This window comes from Centroberyx affinis, unplaced genomic scaffold (genome assembly GCF_046629955.1).
Source record: "Centroberyx affinis isolate AG114_WGS23_722 - 3 ecotype Tasmania unplaced genomic scaffold, CSIRO-AGI_Caff_v1 ptg000247l_1, whole genome shotgun sequence".
Classification (NCBI taxonomy): Eukaryota; Metazoa; Chordata; class Actinopteri; order Beryciformes; family Berycidae; genus Centroberyx; species Centroberyx affinis.
In genome coordinates, this window is record NW_027278930.1 from 71,443 (window position 1) to 91,145 (window position 19,703).

General features: G+C 41.4%; 1 protein-coding gene across 1 annotated transcript; it reads left to right on the top strand.

Moving 5' to 3' along the window:
- The first annotated feature begins 1,157 nt into the window (after positions 1–1,157).
- Positions 1,158–18,859, top strand: LOC139665407 (oxysterol-binding protein-related protein 11-like). Its single transcript, XM_071544415.1, has 13 exons — positions 1,158–1,559; positions 1,928–1,996; positions 2,246–2,421; positions 3,459–3,538; positions 4,697–4,885; positions 6,790–6,988; positions 8,365–8,504; positions 9,251–9,391; positions 11,943–12,402; positions 13,068–13,254; positions 14,718–14,900; positions 15,057–15,210; positions 16,480–18,859. The coding sequence occupies exons 1-13, from the start codon at positions 1,438–1,440 to the stop codon at positions 16,534–16,536; spliced, it is 2,157 nt and encodes a 718-aa protein (XP_071400516.1). The 5' UTR covers positions 1,158–1,437; the 3' UTR covers positions 16,537–18,859.
- The last annotated feature ends 844 nt before the right edge of the window (positions 18,860–19,703 follow it).

The window sequence follows — 19,703 nt, forward strand, 5'->3', positions numbered from 1 at the left end:
GACGAATCCCGCCAGACCAATGTCAAGACAGACAGAATATATCATCTTTGCTTCCAGTAAAGATTTTCAAAATAATGCCCATATTGGAGAACATTATGTTGCCATTTGCTGTGCCTCAGCTTCATCCAGTGGGGAAATGACTGATAGATTGTCAAACTATAGGCTTTCAAAGAAGCTGCTGCTACACCCAATCACATCAGGACATCGATATGTAGCAGTGGCTATACAATGGACACAATTTTAAAAAGCAGGTGTAGGCCTATTTGTGTTTGATTAAAGTAACCTACTGAGAGTAAAAGTTACTGAAAATGCTATTCTGAAATTAATGTCAGTATTTGATCTGTGATAAAAAAACAAACAAACAAACAAACAAGCAAACAAACAAACACACACTGAAAATGTCCATCTCTAGCCTACTATAAATAATGTTATTACATTGATGTTTCTTTGAACAATCAATATATTGGTGCTGCTTTATTGTCAATGTAAACGTGACTAACCAGGCATAATAAAGGTTAAATAAAAACAAATCATAACAAACTCCAACGCTTTAAAAAAAAAACAAAAAAAAAACACCCTATTTTAGAGTTTTATTTTGAAGGTAAATTCGCGTTCGTATTTCCGGTTTGGTCCTCGCTTTCTCTGTCTAGCTTGACGCAGCTTCTGTCTGAGTGACTTCAGTAAATATGGGTTGTGCACTATTCAGTTGTACTACCCAGTCACTGCCACTATGTAGTTTCTTTCCCTAGCTTTATGCAACAAATGTTGTTTTTGTGACGCTATGGAGCATGTTTTTGCACAATGTATTTATGCAACGATGTTTTAGATTGATTTTCAAAAGGACATTGGATGTCATATTGGTAAAGCGATAAAAGTGAAAGGGATTTATTGTTAATTTACGTTCTACATTATATTCACAAGATAAAATAGTTTCAGAAAGGCCCGTCTTACACAGACCCGAGCATGACTGTTGAAACAAATGTAAAACTAAAACACAAGAGTAATTAGCTGACAAAATCTTATAAAACACCGGACGCACGTTTATATAGAACCTCCTTGACGCACGCCTACATTCTGACAACGCGGAAGTGTGTTCTCGTGAACGCGTCACATGACTGTTTTCCTGCCGAAGCAGTAAATAGCAGGCTAGCTAGCAGGCTAACCAGTCACAGTATTAGGAGAAGAATAAAAATGGTTTGTCATCGATTAGTTAACGTAGCTAGTTAACGGTTCAGCGTCTGTGGGGAGTTCGGTGCGTTTCGATAAGTGATGAACCGGCAGATCTTTCTCTAAGCGAGGCTCGTCCATTTAATCAGATCTGTGGTCGCTTCACAGGTTAACGCTAGCAAGCTCCATTAGTTGACGTTCAGCCTTTAAAGCAGGTTTTGTTGCTAGCTAACGTTAGTGTGCTAGCATTGGCTAGCTATACTTCATGCCATGACTATGCAAGGGGAAACCACGGCTATACGAATTACGGATAGCGAAGGGAAACTGGATGTATTTCCCCAGAGCAGGACCCCGAGCTCGGGGAGGGCAAGTGCCAAAGGCTGGCAGTACAGGTAGGCGGTTATTTAGCAAGCTAACTTTAACACATTTAGCTAATGTTAGCTTGTTTACTGAGTCAAGACGTTTTGTTAACTTGGCTAGCCAGTTACCTGCAGCACAAATGTGATAAACACACCCTGTGCTTGTTATCTATATGTGTCATTGTGTTTGTAGACTGTCCTCTGGGTGACTTATTTCCCATATTCACTATTAAGTAAATATTCAAATTAGATTTCCAGTCAGCAAGTTATCAACAACCTTCTTAGTGTCTAATGAACTGAGATGAGGTGAACTGAGTGGTATATTTGATTCACTTGTGCCTTATTGTGTATTTTTGGGTGTGTTTTCTCTTCATCTCTTACCTAATCACTCATCAATCCAGCGACCACATGGAGAATATTGATGGCTACTTAATGAAATACACCAACCTGGTGACAGGATGGCAGTACAGGTGAGTTGCCCATATGTTACAAATGTATGGTGCCCCCATCATGAGTATTAGAAGTGCAGGGAATTTGTTTTGTCAACTGGGCCACAGTGGCAGATTTCCCAAAATTCACCAGCCACTCTCACTGTTTTGTCAACTACATGTATTTTTAGAATACAATAGAACCTCCCTTGGTAGAGTAGATGAACATATCAGCATGGTGGCTAGTGTTCATTTTGCGCTCTCCTCTCCTCTCCTGCTGACCCGGTGCAGATTCTTTGTCTTAAACAACGAGGCGGGTCTGCTGGAGTACTTTGTCAATGAGCAGTCGCGGCCCCAGAAGCCCCGCGGCACGCTCCCCCTGGCCGGGGCCGTCATCTCCCCCAGCGACGAGGACTCCCACACCTTCACTGTCAATGCCATCAGCGGGGAGCAGTACAAGCTTAGGGGTGCGTACCTGTCCCAAACACACACACACACACACACACACACACACACACTGACATTTAACCTCACTTCTGTATTTCTACAGGATTTTGGATAATTTGGGTTCATGGTAGGTTGGGGTGGGCAAAAGCTGTAGAGGAAAGCAACGGAAAGGACTGTGCATTCTTGTGTCTTTGTATCTAATATTGTAATATTATCGTTTAGCATCTTTCAGTGGAATCATACCGTGATGTTATGGTGATTTTAGGATATCGTGACGCACAATTCTGCTGTCTAAATCCATGATAACAAGCACATTTTATTTAAAAACTCTGACAAAATGAGGTATGGTAGGAGTATTATTTAAAAATTTCAGTTTAGTTTGACATCACACTTAACATTACCATTCGGTTCCATGGGCTGAACATTAATTTGATTATTTAATGTGATTTTGCATACTGGTTTTCAAGCATATCACCCAGGCCTATTTGTATGTGGCATCATGTTAAAAGTCAGACAAATAGGAACCATCCCATCGATGTAATAACACAATTAAATACATGTTTATGATGGTTAAGTGCTTTGCTCAAGGGCACAGTGGTAGTGTAGCATCTTTTACTGTTGTCAGTTTACAGTTGTCAGTTCAGTGTGGCATTCCAGGTCTATTTATCCCACAAGGAAGTAAAGTCGGCGTGCTGCTGGTTCGTCACCCGGACCACTTAACGTATCATGTTTGCCGGTTCTGGTTCAGTCGTCCAGCGCCTCGCCCCGCCGCTCTCTTAGCTTTCAATCCCAGGAATCAAGCCGGTCATCTTACCGTTCCTCCTTTTTAACTCCGAGCCGACTGTCGTCATCATCCATCAAGGCCGTATTGATCTGGATGTTTTCCATTATCTTCTGCTGGGGAGGGATGAGCACAGAACAATCGATGCTGAGCAAGATTTGCCTGAAGGAACAGTAAACAGGTTTTGTTTTGGTTTTGATTTTTTCTGGTGTGTGTCTGTGTGTCTGTGTGTGTGTGCGTGTGTGTGCGTGTGTGTGTGTGTGTGTGTCTCTTCAGCCACCGATGCCAAAGAGAGGCAGCACTGGGTGAGCAGACTGCAGATCTGCACACAGCACCACACAGAGGCCATGGGGAAGGTAAGACACTGTGCTCAGCTTGTGTGTTCACAACCATTCTGCCCTATAAAGGAAAAATCAGAATCAGAAACCTTTATTCGCCAAGTACAATGTACAAGGAATTTCTCTTGGTGCAGGTGTCAACATAAAGACAAATAAGAATAAAAAATATATATATATATATAAGAAAAATGTAAATGTAAAAAGTATATACAATACAATAAAAAGCAGTAACTTATCTCATGTTTTTGTTATTTTTGTTTTACTCCTCAAATTAAGTAATTTGAAATATTGCACCATAGCCATAATAGGCCCAGCATAGATACAGCATGGCACCGATGCAGTGCCATACCTACAATAGGTCCAATATTGGTACAACAGTATGCTTGTTTCCGTTTTGCACAAGAGGAAATTTTAGCCCAGCAATCTGATCGGCCGAAAGCATGTTTTTTTCTATCTCCTGATTTTATAATCTTATGTATGCACACAAAATTTCAGTAGGTTCACATTGCACTGGTAATTGTAGTTATCTCTCGTGACATCTCTTATTACGTTTTGTGTGTGATGATCACATCTGTAAATCACACAGCAAATGCGATTTGGCAACAGAGCGGATGCGAGCTTCACGGTCTCCAGTTTCCTGTCTTCCTTCCTCGCATTCCAAAGCTACAAATCAACTGAAGCCAGCAGCAGGGCAAAAATCTGTTGAGCTGTAAAATATTAATGTTTATGTAAACCCGTATCAGGTTTTAGCCCGCCTGAATGCAGAGTAATCACTACTATTGATCTTGGTATTGATCTACATACACTGTTTTGCTGTCCACAACCTCCATGCAGATTCAAAACACAGAGCTGCCGAAGGCATTGGCTGAAAATATAATATCTTAAATTAATCTGAAATCTTAAATTATTTTTTAGAATGAATGGATGATTCTTATACTTATATGCGCTGACATGGCTTGACTGTAACATTTGCTTCACTGTGATTTACACTTTTTGCGCTCTGGATTGAAATAGACCCATATTGCACATAAGAAACCCCTCTCCCTCATTATTGATATTGCATCGGTCTCCCACCACTTTCTATACTTAAAATGCGATACCTACAGAGACTGAGCGTGGACATAAATTGGGGCGCAGTGAGTTTCATTAAGGGATTCTTTTGATTGCTTTTTGCAGAGTAATCCCCCGCCCAAGTCACGCAGCTACTCCATGGTGTCCCAGGGCAGCGGCAGCTCTCCGGTGTCGCAGCGCCGGCCCAGCCAGTACACCACCTCTGTCTTCAACTTGTCGCAGCTCCACAAGGGCTCCTCACTCTACTCCAGCAAGAGGTCTCTGCTGCCAGACCACCTGCTGGACGCCAGAGAGGTACAGGCGGGCGGGGACAACACCACACCGCCGGCATGTTAGGAGTTTGATTCACGAATCAAACAGAAACATGTTTTTTTTCTTAGAATCAGCTGTGTTGCTCTCTTGCCCTAGCACATCATCGGCATGTCAGTGTCTGAAATGACATTTTTTGGCTCGTATGCCAAGGGCTGGTAAACTAGTATGCTAATCTGCCAAGAATACATTTTATTATAACTACTTTTTAAAATAATTTGTGTACATTTTTCATGGAAATTTGCCACCCTACCCGTTGTCAATGTTATTTCATGAATAGAAACAGGAACCAAGCATTACATTAAAACTTGCTCACTCACTTATTAGGGGTGTAACAAAAGGTAATGAAACCAAATTTTGCACTACAAAAATTTTATGATATGCATTGTGGAGTTGAAAAAAATGTTTGATATTTCAGCTGCAGTCTAATATCTAGGAAAAGACATTCAGAATGGTCTTTTCTCTTTTGGATTGTTTGCACACTAGAGAGCGCAAGGCTAGCCAGTTTTAGCTTGGGTCATCACATTCCCAGTGAGTCCAGCTGACCTTACAACTGTCAAGATGTAGTAGGAGACAAGATGGACTCAGGCGAAACTGAAACTGAGGACAATCTGTCAATTTTTAAGTCTGCTGTTTGGGTTTTCAGTAAAGGAAGAAAACGGACCCTGCTCAAGACACATTGCCATTTCTAAATAGATATTGCTACCAGATCTTGCGAGCCCATTTAGCTTTTTTAGGTTGGTCAGGATGGTATTGCAATACTATGACTTGTGAATTCTGCATTGCCTGAATCTGAATGTGAGTGGGATCCAGTCACATTGCACCTATAAGTGTGATGGTAAGGCATCGTGATGTGAGGAGAGAAGGAGGATGAACAGGATAAAGTAATGCAGACACATTTTTAAATTTGAAGTTGTAAATATACAGACAGTTTTAGGTTATGTGTGGGCGCTCAGTGAAGTGTCATGGCATCTTTATAATCCAGTCACTAAAAGGACCTTAGAAGAACAAGCAACTTTAAATTCCCTTGCAATGTGAAATTTCATTTTTTTTTGATATAGTTCATAATAGGAATTTGTTTGATTTGTCCAGTCCCTTACTCTCATTTTCACCTTCACTTATTTCAGTGATACAAATTGTCCACAAGAGAGTTCTGTTGTCTTTTCCTTCACATTAGGAACCTACAGTGGCCCAGTTCAGCTGTGAGCCTGATTCAGCATTGTGCTTTCATGTAATTTGCTCTCTATGGATTTTGTTCACCTTTGCAATTTGGATACCACAGGAGTCAATATTGACCTGGCAATTACAGCTAAGGCAAAGTTCACACTTCCTCCTTTCCTATGTGACACAGATCTCATGTTTTCTAATCTGTGTGAACAGCAAAAAGCTGCATGGATTTGCCTTTTTTTCAGTTCTGTTGTTGACCACATGGTGATATGGTATAGATATAGTAGGAAATCAGATCCCGAGGCATGCAGCCTAGACAACTACACTAACAACAACACTAAACTGTCAGCATTACTGTGACAATAAGTAAATCTTATGACATTCACCCCAGAAATTGTAATAGTTTTACAAGACACAGCAATGGAAAGAAAGTAAAATATGCACATACCGTAACTGACGTGTGTTCAAAAAAGAAGTGCAGGTGCAAAACCAAATGTGGTGTCTTTTGCACACGTGTCTTTTTCAGTTCACATTGGTGTTAGATAAGGGTTATATCCTAGAACAGATATGAATGACCATCCAAAAAGATCAGATATGAGCAGCAATTTAGAACTGAGCATGAAGGCCTGCAGTGTGAAGTTTCAAAGAATCGAAAGGAAACGCTGGCGATTTTGATATGCTTTTTTCCAAATAATCACACCCCCCACCCCTCCCACCCCCAGATGATGAGCCAGGCCCAGGGCCAGCACAGAGACCTGATCCAGAGCATCGAGGGCCTGCCTGCAGCCCCGGGCCTCTCCCCCCTCGACCAGGACCTGCTGATGCTCAAGGCCACCTCCATGGCCACCATGAACTGCCTCAACGACTGCCTGCACATCCTGCACCTGCAGCAGGTGGCCCGGCAGAGAGGCTCCCTGGGAGGTGAGTGTGTGTGTGTGTGTGTGTGTGTTTGTGTGTGTGTGTGTGTGTCGATGTCTGTCGATGTCTAAATGGTGATTTGTTGTTTGTCTGTTCTGTACACTCATGGGTTAAACTCATATTGGTTCTTGTATCCTCAGCAAACATTCTTTCGGTAAAATGGAGGTTAAAAAAGAGCAATCTTGTTAACATTGGGCATTCGTTTGAAGTGCAAAATTCTTATTTCACAGTATGTTTGATCTTGTATCTTTGTTTTGTTTTTTTCTTTAACGATTTTATGTGAGGTAGTGTGTCTGTCCAAGTGTAAGACGTGTATTCCTAATTGGTTGAAGTTCGGATTGGTTGTATTTTAAAAAAAATGTATGTTTAAATTATTATCCCACATCTTGAAAGTATCTTTCTGAGCTCAAACATGCTCACACATTGCATTTTTTCTTTGACCCAGTTTTTTAAAGCGAGCGTGATATCTGCTATCACAAATGGAAGTACAGAGTCCGCAGGTTAGGGATATCTGTTTTCAAAGTCAGCTGCTTGTGTGCTGTAGACATGAATTATCTGTTGACTGGGGCTGCATGCAGTCCTTTCTGCAAATCATAGTCTTGCACATGCAGGCCTGTACCCAATCTAGACGGGACGGTTTTGCGTTGGCTGGACGGTGGAATTATTCTGCATTATTGATGGGGAACCGTACCTATTCTTACCACCTGTCTCGAAGGTAATTAGATCTCATATTGGTGAAATATCCATCTGCAACACTGTCAGAACAGGGTGCAACACTAATTTCCCTTCACATTGAGCAGCATTAAAGTACAGTGTTGAAGAGCACCCAATGTGAAATGTTTGGCAGGCTGATATTTTGACCCTCTCTATACGGGATGATTTGAAATGGGAAAACGGCCAGCTAATGTCCCACTTTAACACGGAAGATCTCATTACTCGATGTATATTTCATTAGGCCAGACTCGGCACGGCAGCCAATCAGATTAAGTTGTCAGGCGACGTGCGAGGCAAATTTGAATGAGATCTGCCCACTCCAAAACATACATAAAAAAATGCCCACGCCGCACGGAGAGGGTTTATCCAATCAGAAGGCGAGGATGCTTCCTGTCGGCGGGGCCAACGTATCCTGATACTCCCCTCGTCGCAGGTGTTTGGTTACACTCCTGTGGTCTAGAGCAGCTGTCTAGGGAATAGCCATCTGTCCAGCCAGCAGCCAAGCAGCGGTGGGGTGGTGTGTGGTGAATGGTTGGCTGAGTGCGGGGGTGTGTGTGTGTGTGTGCGCGTGCAGCTGTGAGTGTCGGAGGGGCCTCGGGAGGGGGGGGACAGTACCATGAGTAGCTCTCAACCCGCCGCCGTGTCGTGCTCCTCCTCCGCCTCAGGACCCACCATCGAGTGGCTGGAGCCCAAGCTGCCCGACATCCTGAAGAACGGCAGCAGCTCCAGCTTCGCCACGGGGGAGGGAGCGCTGGAGGGCAGCCGCCTGGAGCTCAGCACCTCCGAGTCCTGCAGCTTTTCTGGGGTAAGGCCAAGGGAAAGACCCCACCCACCCCCTCTCCTTCCCAGGGAGCAGCTAAGATGTGTGTCTTGGTCATAGTTCACCTAGTGGTCTTGTTTTTGGAACCTACCTGTTGTTCATCAGGGAATTGATGTGACCCAAGTCAAGTTTTTACTCTGATACTTTCGTATCCAGCCACGAAACCATTCTGCAGTCATATTTTTTTGTACCTTAGACAAATTGTAACAATTATAGCAATTATTGGAGCTGAACAATTAATTTAAAAAAATCGAAATCGCAATATGAACATCTGTAATTTCCAAATCGCAGAGACTACACTTAATTGAGAGGGGCGCCCAAATGGATTTCTAAACAAGGTGTTTTAGAGCTGCAGGTAATCTTTGGTCCATAAATCAAGTACAATATTGGTGAAAACCTTTCATCATACTCAAATTCAGTAAATCCTGCACACTGACATCAATGTTTTTTAACAAAATCATCGAAAATTCTAAAAAATGTATGACATGAAAAACTGGTGATGTGAATCGCAGTTTGAATCGCAATTACAATATTCTGTCAAATAATCGCAATTCGATTTTTTGTCTATCTTTCAGCCCTAGCAATTATGCCATCTAACTTACTTTCATTAGCCGTTTTGAGCACATGTACAAGAACATAAACAACAGCCACTTACTATTCACCTCTCCGAAGTCGTTCAGGGAGGTTGTTTAATTAATCACACCGTCCCTCCCCTCCTTTCCCCCTATCAGGAGCAAGAAGACATCGATGCGGAGGACGAGCTGGAGGACTCCTTCACGGACAAGGAGGAGGACCTGGGTGCAGTGGAGGAGGAGCGGAGTGTCATCCTACACCTGCTGTCCCAGCTCAAGCTGGGCATGGACCTCACGCGGGTAGGTCGAGTTCCACCTACTGCCGAGCAGCAAAACAACCTGCCTGACCCCCCCCCCACCACCTCCTCTTCCCTTCCACTCCTTCCTATAGGCTCTCCGTGTCGCACCGGAGGAAGATTGTCTTTGCGTTTTTGCGTCATTCTGATGGAGACAATTAGGTTCGTGAGTCCAGATTAACAATCCCACTATGAAAGGCTTAAAGGACCAGTGTTTGTGCTTCAAACCCATCTAGACTGGTTTTTCAGAGCATTAACATGTACGTTGTTGTCTTAATGTGATTCAAGTCATTCACATTACCTTCCACAGCTCATAGGATCTCATTCAGTTTCATTCAAGTCAAAGATGCATTCTAAACGTGCTCATGGATCTCGTACTTTTCTGGTTGCTATGCAAACTCTTGCGGTAACCAAGGAGCTAGTTAGTGATCTTTTTTTTGCAGTTTTTTTCCCTGCATTGGTCACCTTTTGTATAAAAGCCATAATACCATTGAGGAAGGTCTTAACTGTGTTATGGGTACTTTGGTGTTGCTAAAGGTATTAATGTTGTACCCATATTTGCGGGAAAGAACGTCTGACAGACATTTGCAAACTGGAAACCAACATCTATGATTGCAAACTAGCAAAATGGCAACCACTTGCATCTTATGTGACAACTGCCTGTGAATTCCCAGACAAGTTGGATTTGAATCAGTGCACACAGCAGGAAGGATATACTAGTTAGTGTTGGAACTGAAAGCAGTAACCTTGAATTTGATATCCATTTGGTATCAGTTGAACACTGTTTAGTAAACCACACTCACTGTTGTGGTGACCTCTGACCTATATAGGAATTGTCATGAAAATATGTACGCATTAAAGAGATCTTGATCAAAATGCGATGGGAAATTGCTTCTAAATATTATGAAACAGATGTGTGTTGAACAGGGTTCCTACACAGATGTGGACTAAAAATACACTAATTGTATGTAGTTGTAGAGCCAGCATCATTCCACATACTGTGATATTTGTTGTGGTGAGGAATAATATTCAGCTGTAGAGTGATGTGGCCTAGTTGACAGGCACATCGCTCAGCCAATATCATCGAACATCATTTTGAAATCCAACCAAACGCCTCGAATCCAGTCTAGAGATTAAGGTCTTGAAAAAGTACAGGACTTTTCTAAATGGGGAAAAAAATATGTAGTAACCCTGGATGAAGGAAATGGGCCAAAAAGTAAACAACACTCCTATTTTCCTTTTTAATGAACCTGTCTCGGATCGGGGATCATTTGCTAGGTCCCCTTTTTAGCAGTCTGATTTGTAATGACCGTACAGGCCGAAGTAATCACTTCTACTTCTTGCCTCTTAATTACTAGTCCTGGACACACACACAAACACCAAGCTCAAAGGCGGAGACTCAGCTCTCGAGGCCTGGATGGATATTCTATCTTCCAGTGTCAGTTTGTACTTGGATATCCTCCTCTTGGGTTTCTGTTTGATTTATCGGAGTTACCTGGCGGCATCGTTGGCTTATCCCTAGATGGAGATCTAGCGGACACCGTGACCGCGGGGTCATGTGCAGCGTACGTCACAGTTGCCAGCTGCTCTATTTACTGATGGCAAACCGCGTGATAGTGCACCAAAAATACAATGGATAAAAATAGGGCTGCACAATTATTTAAAAATGCCAATCCCAAATTATTTTGCCAGTTCTTGCGATCGCTGTTATTAAGCACAACTATTGATCTTGATGATTTGGGGTTAGCTTTTTTTTATGTCAACATTTTGACCATTTTCAAGCGGATGTACAGTACAGACATGAACACTATTTCTAAACGCAAACACTAAAACCTGCTGAATTTATGTTTTGAATTCATTGTTGAAATATAAGACTACACCTTTAGCTTGTCGTTAAACAGCCAAATGCTGTGAAAAACAGTCGGTTAATTTGGAGTATGTCTTGGATTTATTTGTGGAAATAAAAGGCTACAGCTGTCACACACTGGCTTCTCACTGACATTCAAAAAATTATTTTAAAGGAGACCTGCTAGTGCGAGGTCTTCTAAAAGCATCTCATCATTCCTGCCTCTGAATTTGTTAATCCAGGGACAAAGATGGTCTTAAAGGCGACCCATGGATCACGCTTAATGTGAAATGGAAGTTCAAATTTTCAAAGTTTCAAATGAGATAACTTACTGCTGCATTATTCTGCGGCAGATGCATTGTGTTGCAGTGCAAGTGGTGTATGTGTTGGATTTTTATACTTAAACAGTGATGGTTGCCTTTTTGTTTTATCCTGTTCTCTGATGTTTTCATCATGAATCACAGTCGGTAAAACGCTTGTCTTTTCTTTTAGTTTCGTGCTTTACTAATTTCACCAATCCAGACCAGTGAATCAAACTTTATTTTGTAATAGATGTAATGATCACAAGCCACTGTTGATCAGGTCATTTTCAGTATATATGAGCGACAGGATCCTTGCGCAGAACTCTATACACAGTTTGCATTTCACATTAGAGTCAGTATACTCCAAATGAAGTGATCAAAGTCTGATATCCTTTCTTTCCATCTAGGTGGTCCTTCCCACCTTCATCCTGGAGAAGCGCTCCCTGCTGGAGATGTACGCCGACTTCATGTCCCACCCGGACCTCTTCGTGGCCATCACCGACGGCGGCAGCCCCGAGGACCGCATGGTGCGCTTTGTGGAGTACTACCTCACCTCCTTCCACGAGGGCCGCAAGGGGGCCATCGCCAAGAAGCCCTACAACCCCATCATCGGCGAGACCTTCCACTGCTCCTGGAGGGTCCCCAAGAGACCGGAGGCCTCCAGGGAGCCGGCGCAGGGGAGCCCCACCCCCGCCGCTCCCCAGGACTCCTACCAAGTGCGCTTTGTGGCGGAGCAGGTGTCCCACCACCCCCCCGTGTCCGGCTTCTATGCCGAATGCCAGGAGAGGCGGATGTGTGTGAACACGCACGTGTGGACCAAGAGCAAGTTCATGGGAATGTCCATTGGAGTGTCCATGATAGGGGAAGGTAAGCCAGCAAAGGTTTTTATGGAGGTACAGTACTGTGCAAAAGTCTTAGGCACATGTAAAAGAAAAAAAGTAAAGTGAAGATGCTTTCAAAAATAATTAAATGAAAAGTTTCTAAATATCAAAAATTGTACTATAAAGAGCAGTCTGCTGACACACTAATGCAGAAAAGGAATAAACATCTAAGACACAATTTATATAAAAACTCTTGGGTGCCTAAGACTTTTGCACAGTACTGTATGTTGCAAGTGTACTTGCTTATCTTTGGATCCACTTGGAGGATTCAAGTGGATTCGGTGACCTGTAATTGACACAAATGACTAAGAAAGTCCATATGCTCGGTAAGAAAATTGACATAAAATAAGGCTTCTCTGATTAATTCAAGAACCAAAAAAAGGGAAACTGAAAAGAAAGTCTATTCTGTTTGCCAAGCTGCATATTTTTTATTTGAAACATGTAAAATAAATCAATCAGGATATCTTTTTGAGTGTGTGGATTTACCTCTTTTTGTTTTTCTGTAATCGACACAAACAATAAAGTCACATTTTCACAATAGAGACAAATAAGCTAGCTAATTAGAGCAGAGATCCAACAGAAACATCCTCTAATATACAGTATGTATGTATGTGTGTGTGTGTGTGTGTGTTTGTTCATTTGTCTGTGCAGGCTGCTTGTCTCTGATGGAGCACGATGAAGAGTACACCTTCACGCTGCCCTGTGCGTACGCCCGCTCCATCCTCACCGTGCCCTGGGTGGAACTGGGTGGCAAGGTCAACGTCACCTGCGCCAAGACGGGCTACTCGGCGGTCATCACTTTCCAAACCAAACCCTTCTATGGCGGCAAGCTGCACAAGTGAGTCTCCCCCCACAGCACGTGTTGATATCGATGATGTTGCTTTGATCCTTTCTCATTATTTCAGAGATAGACACTGTCACTCTTTGCAGTCCTGCAGGTTATCCATGACGAGTTGGTATACAGGTTATCCATGGGTCCTTAATGGAAAATTCCACTTAAACACTGTTAAAAAGCATCTATTGGTGATGTACCTTGCATTAATAGGTCCATTTTGTTGTCTGGTGGTGTATTGTTCTTATTCCTGTGGATAACTGGCAATGTAATAACTGTCAGAGGCATTTCTGAGTTGCATTTGCATATCAAAGAAGAGCGATTTGCTGTAAATCAGCATAACAAATGTAGAATACAATGTGCTGTGTTTATTTTCAAACAACACAATAAATAATAGCAGCGCATTATTATACTGCATCTCATCGCTCATCTAAGATTGTTCAAGGCTTTTTGTTTTTCATAATTTTGTAAATCATAATTATTGTATCGTTCTACCATCCTTCTGTGGGTCGTGTTCGGTTTTCTCACTCTCTCTCTCTCTCCTCAGAGTGTGTGTGACTCTTTCCTAACTCTAACCCCACTCTTCTTGCATAAAATCTTAGTTTGAATTAGTGACTCATTTTACATCTAGGCTGCAACTGGAAATTATATGTTTGAGAAAATCACAATCACCTGGAAGTTTCTGTTGCAGATTCAGGTCATTAAGGTTGCTGTAGTCAGGATAAAGCTTTAATTCAATCTGCAATAAGATATTGGAAATTTTACAAGATTAATTAAGTAGTACTAATTATTTATATTGTAATTAAGACAGAAATATTATTTTCTTTATTGGGATTGTTGTTTTGACATATAGACACCATAATCTGCATAAATATGCCCAACAGCGTTTTCATAAATTGGAACATATAACATCAATATATTTAAGTCGCTTGCTTACAATTGAAGGGTTTCATTCCAAAATGCTATACATCCGTTGTGGAAAAGTTGTACTACCTGAAATTCATTAGTCAATATTTCAAAAAGACAGATGACTCTATCCTCAAAAAAACGTATTTGTAAGAAAAAGTGTTAAAATGATTGGTGAATCTGCCATGCACTTTACTTTCATGCCAGAAAATCATTTTGTAAAAGTGGGTGTTAGTTGTTTATATCCATATCCATACCCACCATTTAGGTGGGTATGGATATATTCAGCTATCGTCTTTATTTACTTCAGGACTTTAGTGTGTTTTCATTCTTAGAATTAACTTGCAGGAAAGTTAAAAGGCAGCAACAGAAATACGATTGAGTGGCAAAATGATATGCAGCTTGATTGTATTCAGTCAATTATGGCTGTTCTGGGGATTTCTTTGGAAAAACACTATTAATGAAACCGTTTTCTACTAGGCCTGTAAGCAGCTTAATTGAATTGCATGTAATCCAACCTTTAACAATGTCCTTTCACCGTACATCTTCCTGCCTAAATGTAGGGTGACAGCGGAGGTGAAGCACAACCCCACCAACGCGGTGGTGTGTCGTGTGCAGGGCGAGTGGAACGGCGCTCTGGAGTTCAGCTACACCAGCGGAGAGACGAGGGTGGTCGATGTGACCAAGCTGCCCGTCACCAGGAAGCGGGTCCGGCCAAACGACAAGCAAGGACCAACTGAATCCAGGTCAGAAAGAAACAGGAATCCAGGATTTATTTGCTTTATCAAGCATCCCAGAGTAGTACAGCTGAACTGGACTCCTACAGTTCATTTTCTTTGGACTAATATGCTGAATAGCCGCATGCCTCTGTTTCTCATCCGCTCTTTTTCGTTGCGTTTCAGGCGTCTTTGGCAGCATGTGACGGAGTCGTTACGCCAGAAGGATATCGACAAAGCCACGGAGCACAAGAGGATCCTGGAGGAGAGGCAGAGGACAGAGGAGAGGCACCGCACTGAGACAGAAACCCCATGGAGGACCAGATACTTTGAGAGCGAGGTGAGCAGGACGCCCACTACAGGGTTTAGACCAGCGTTTAGCCATAGTGAAGCTATATCCTCCTGTCAACCAGCTGTCATCACAAATATTGCTGCTCCCTGATGTATTTTTCCATTTAAATTCAAGATATTTAATTGACAAATTGGCAAATTGGAATTTCCTCTGATCCCTCATGTATTCATCCATCCGCCCAATCCTACTTTCTACACAGGTCTGGAGAAGTATGGAAAAATAATTTATACTTTCCATGTCTTCAGAAAGCTTGAGAATTGCACAATAAGTCTGGAAAAGTACAGTGAAAAGGCATTATTGGAAATGCAACATTGCTTTTTCCAAACCCGTTCACACTGCTGTTAGCAAGCCATCAATTTGCCGGCTTGAACACTTTCACTCACAAATCACGACTGCTTTTTGTTGCTAAGCAACACAAGACACACACAAGCATTTGTTTACACTGATCAGCTGTTAAAGATGGCGGCGACTATAGAAGAAGTTTTGCTTACTTTTTTAATGTCTTCTTTGTTTGAAAGTGCGCTAAGGCAATGGAAGTTATACTTACAGCTACTAGTAATGCAGACCAGTCTTTTAAAAAAAAACTTGACCGCGGCCAGGAGAGGATTTCACATAGGACAAAAGCCGGCTTTGAACCTGGTCTGACCATTTCGCACAGAACTCAAGACGGCTTTTTTTTTAGTCTCTATCTGCTTATGCCCTGACACCCTCTTGTGGATAGAAATGGAAAAAATGGGAAACAACTAATTATCAGCCACTGGATATATTCCCTTAAAAATAGACATTTTAGACATTTAGACAAATTAAAATACTTTCAAATTTGATGTTTTGTAAAAGCGACAGCCTTAATGCCCATATGACATTGCACTTTTCATGCAGTTACTGTCCTCACTATACATATACATTGCTGCGCTTTCCTAAGCAGCAGTGCGACTGAAAAGAGACACGCACTGCCTTCAAATTCTGCAAGGTTCAGAGTTCGAATACCTTGAACTTTAACCCCCAAAAGTGCTGACCTCTAAAGTTAAAGTAAAGTAAGAGAATAAAACAAAGATAAAAGAGAAAATCAAATGATAAAATCATGACATAAAATAATAAAAGAGAAGGAATAACAGCCACACTAAGAAAATGCCTTTACATAAAAGTAAGTTTTAAGGAGAAACTTAAATGATGATACTGATTCACTTAATAACAATTTAATGTCATTGTTTGTTTTCCTCTCCTCTTCCTATTTTTCTTCCTATCCATCTCTTCCAGGGCGACGGCTGGGTGTATCACAAACCACTGTGGAAAAACTCTGCTTTCAAATCATAGTCTCAGTCAGCATCATGGATGTTGGGAGCGTCTCTCTTGGGGTGTGTGCGTGTGTGTGTGTGTGTGTGTGTGTGTGTGTGTGTGTACATATGTGGGTGAGTGTTAAGAAATGAAAGCATGACCTGCACTGACATACAAAGGAATGCAACATGCAACAGGGGGGAGAGAGAGAGAGAGAGAGAGAGAGAGACAACACGGCAAAAGGATGTCCTCAAATCTCGCTCACGATGTACACTAAGCCTCGAGGTACAAGCTTTTGTACTGTAGATCACTTTTGTATAATCCAATGTCGATGAAGACATATTCTTGTACAGGTAAAGGTACTCTATTTACACAGCCTTAAGATTGTCTGATGAATGATGCTCTTATTGTGGGTTGTGCTTATCAATCTGGATAAGGAGGTTTTTTTGGTTTTGTTTTTGTTTTACTGTGATAGCCTATCATACTACGGGAAAGCGACTCTGAGGAGTTTCATTCTAAAATGAGATATCCAATATTTTAAAAAGAAATAACGCATACTCTGACAAAACAATCGGTATCATGAAGTTAAAGCATATTGTGTCCCACTATTAAAGTTATGAGACACGTTAAGACCTTTGCTTACAAAATAGTTCTGATTTTGAGGATCGAATAATTTGTGTTTTTTGGAATATTGCCTGAAGAATTTCATGTAACAGAGTGTTTCCAAATTGGATGTATAGCGTTTTGTAATGAAACTCTCCATTTAAAACGTAAGGTTGCTGTTAATGATCTTCATATTTGGGTATTGTTTTCTTTTTGTTTCCAGTACTTTCATTAAGAAGTCCCCCCCACTGTCACTGAGTATGTTTACATGCACACCAATACTGGGAGTAATCAGCGTAAGGAAACATTTAGATTACAGCATTTACATGGTTTGAAGCAATGGATTCATTTAATAATCCGTCTATAGGATCCTTCTAAAAAAAATTAAGATTTCATTCTTCATCTTTTTCAGCAATGAAAAGTATCTCACTCACCTCTCTACACCGCACTGTTTTGTTTGCTTTGTAAATACAACATCCTGGTTACAGCATCTGGTGACCTTTGACATGCACAGTTTGAAAAAAACAAAAGTTAAACTGAGCTGAAATCTAGGTGTGTTAACTGGGATATGCTTACTCCCATTAAGAATACCAGATAAAGGCATTTACATGACAATTTCAAGGACAGTGGATTTGTTAAGATCAAAGTAGTTGTGTGCATGTAAATATACCCACTGACATATGAGGATGGGCAAGCTGGCTCTAAATTACTTTACTTTAAACTACTTTTTTTTTTTGCACCATGTATAGTGATGCGTTGATTCCCAGACTGAGTCACACTGCTGGAATGGCACGTTGTAGACCAGTTGAGAAATAATCAACTTTTAAAATAATTGCAATTATGCATTCCAGGTTCATCATGAAGATTGCTAGTCCCAATTCATGATTTTCCCCTTTCGCTCGATGGTTTTGCAGTGGTTGGAAGAATTCTTGCATGCATGATAGCAAAGTCTCTGTTCACATTGCGGCAAGTATAATACTCCTATGTCTGCATTACATGCATTTATAAATGTCCGTGGTAAAAGCTTTTAACCAAATTTGCCTGTTTTTCTAATGCAAATAAATGTATCATTTTCTTTTGAATGTGTGTTTATCCCCTATCCCGCGCTCTTAAATGCTCTTATTTTCAGAGCAATGCCACTTTTTGTATTGAAACATTTAAATTTCTTGTTCCATCAAAGTTTGTATCGTTTTTTTTGTTTTGTTTTTTCCGAACGCCCCATACTGTCATGCGATCAACTTTTTTTCCCCAAGCAGAATTTTAGCGTCATATTCTCAAAGCGTCCCACTGTCTCCTTAGAAGGAACCAGTTCCTACTTGAACAAGTGCAGAAAGAGGACTTGTGTGAGCATGGGACGCATGGAAATACACCTTTCCATCGATAAGCTACTCCCTCCACGTCTTGGTGCCTTATGCAATCCCTTCCTGTGTGCATCTTCCAGCTAAGGAGCACAGCATTTTCAGTTTGGTTACCTGACCGATGCAATAGCATATTATATGTACATATTATTTGTGTGTGTGTGTGTGTGTTTGGTATTTATGTTGGGAACTTTATTTCTTTATTAAGAATCAAGACTTGGCTGTGACCCCAGTGCTTGATGTTGGGAGAACTCCACAGAGCATTTCTTTGAGTTTTGCTTAGACGTTCTCTTGGTTTTGAATTCTTCTGGTTGTCTTGCTGACCTATGAAATGCACTGACATTGAAGGAAACCTGATGCTCCTCATAGAGATATTGATATGTGTGATAATGATCAAATAAATTACCTATCCAGTTGTAGGCTGTGTTGTGTTTCTGTTTTGCTACAGAGTGGAAAAACTTCCTCATCTCGCTGCTTGTTGCATCATTCAAATATTGTCCTCCCTTTTCAAAATTCCACGTCAAAGGGCATTGTGTGGAAAGCTCAGAAAAAACAAAACTGCAAGAGACATGAGAACAGAATAGACAGATCAATCATAGATCAATAGAAATGAATGTGCCCTATCTAGTTTCCCCTTGCATGACTGTCACAGTGTTTGACTTACACAAGCAAGAAGTTAAAGGTTAAATCCACAAAAGCTCAAAAAGGAACGATAAAATGTCAGAAATGAAGTTCTGCTAGGAGTCCCCACCCTGAACCACCCAGCCTTTATTTGAAAAGTGCTACTTTATTTATGTACCACTTACCAAACTGGGTCACAATGTGCTTAACAAACAGGCAGCAAAAGAAACATTGCAAAAAAAACAAGTGTTGAATTCCACTAGCTGCGGCTACACTGATCCGTCGGAAAATTGACGGATATATTTCTGTCCATTGGGCTGTTTTGGGAAGGCAACATGGTGGGAGAGGCAGAAATACAGTAGCTTAGCTTCGCTCATAACGGTTCCACTTCATAGAAAAAAGAAGAAACCGACTATACAGTATACATTAAATAAGAAACTGACCTGGAAAACCTACAGTCATCCCAACGTTATAACAGGCTTTCTCTGTTTTATCTTTGTTATGGTTGTACCGTTGTGTCTATGATCGCCACACTTTTTCCAAAACAAGCCTATGCCTCTGATTGATGGTGATGAATCTGTCACCATCAATACACTCCGCTACACTCAGCTCACAGTACACGAT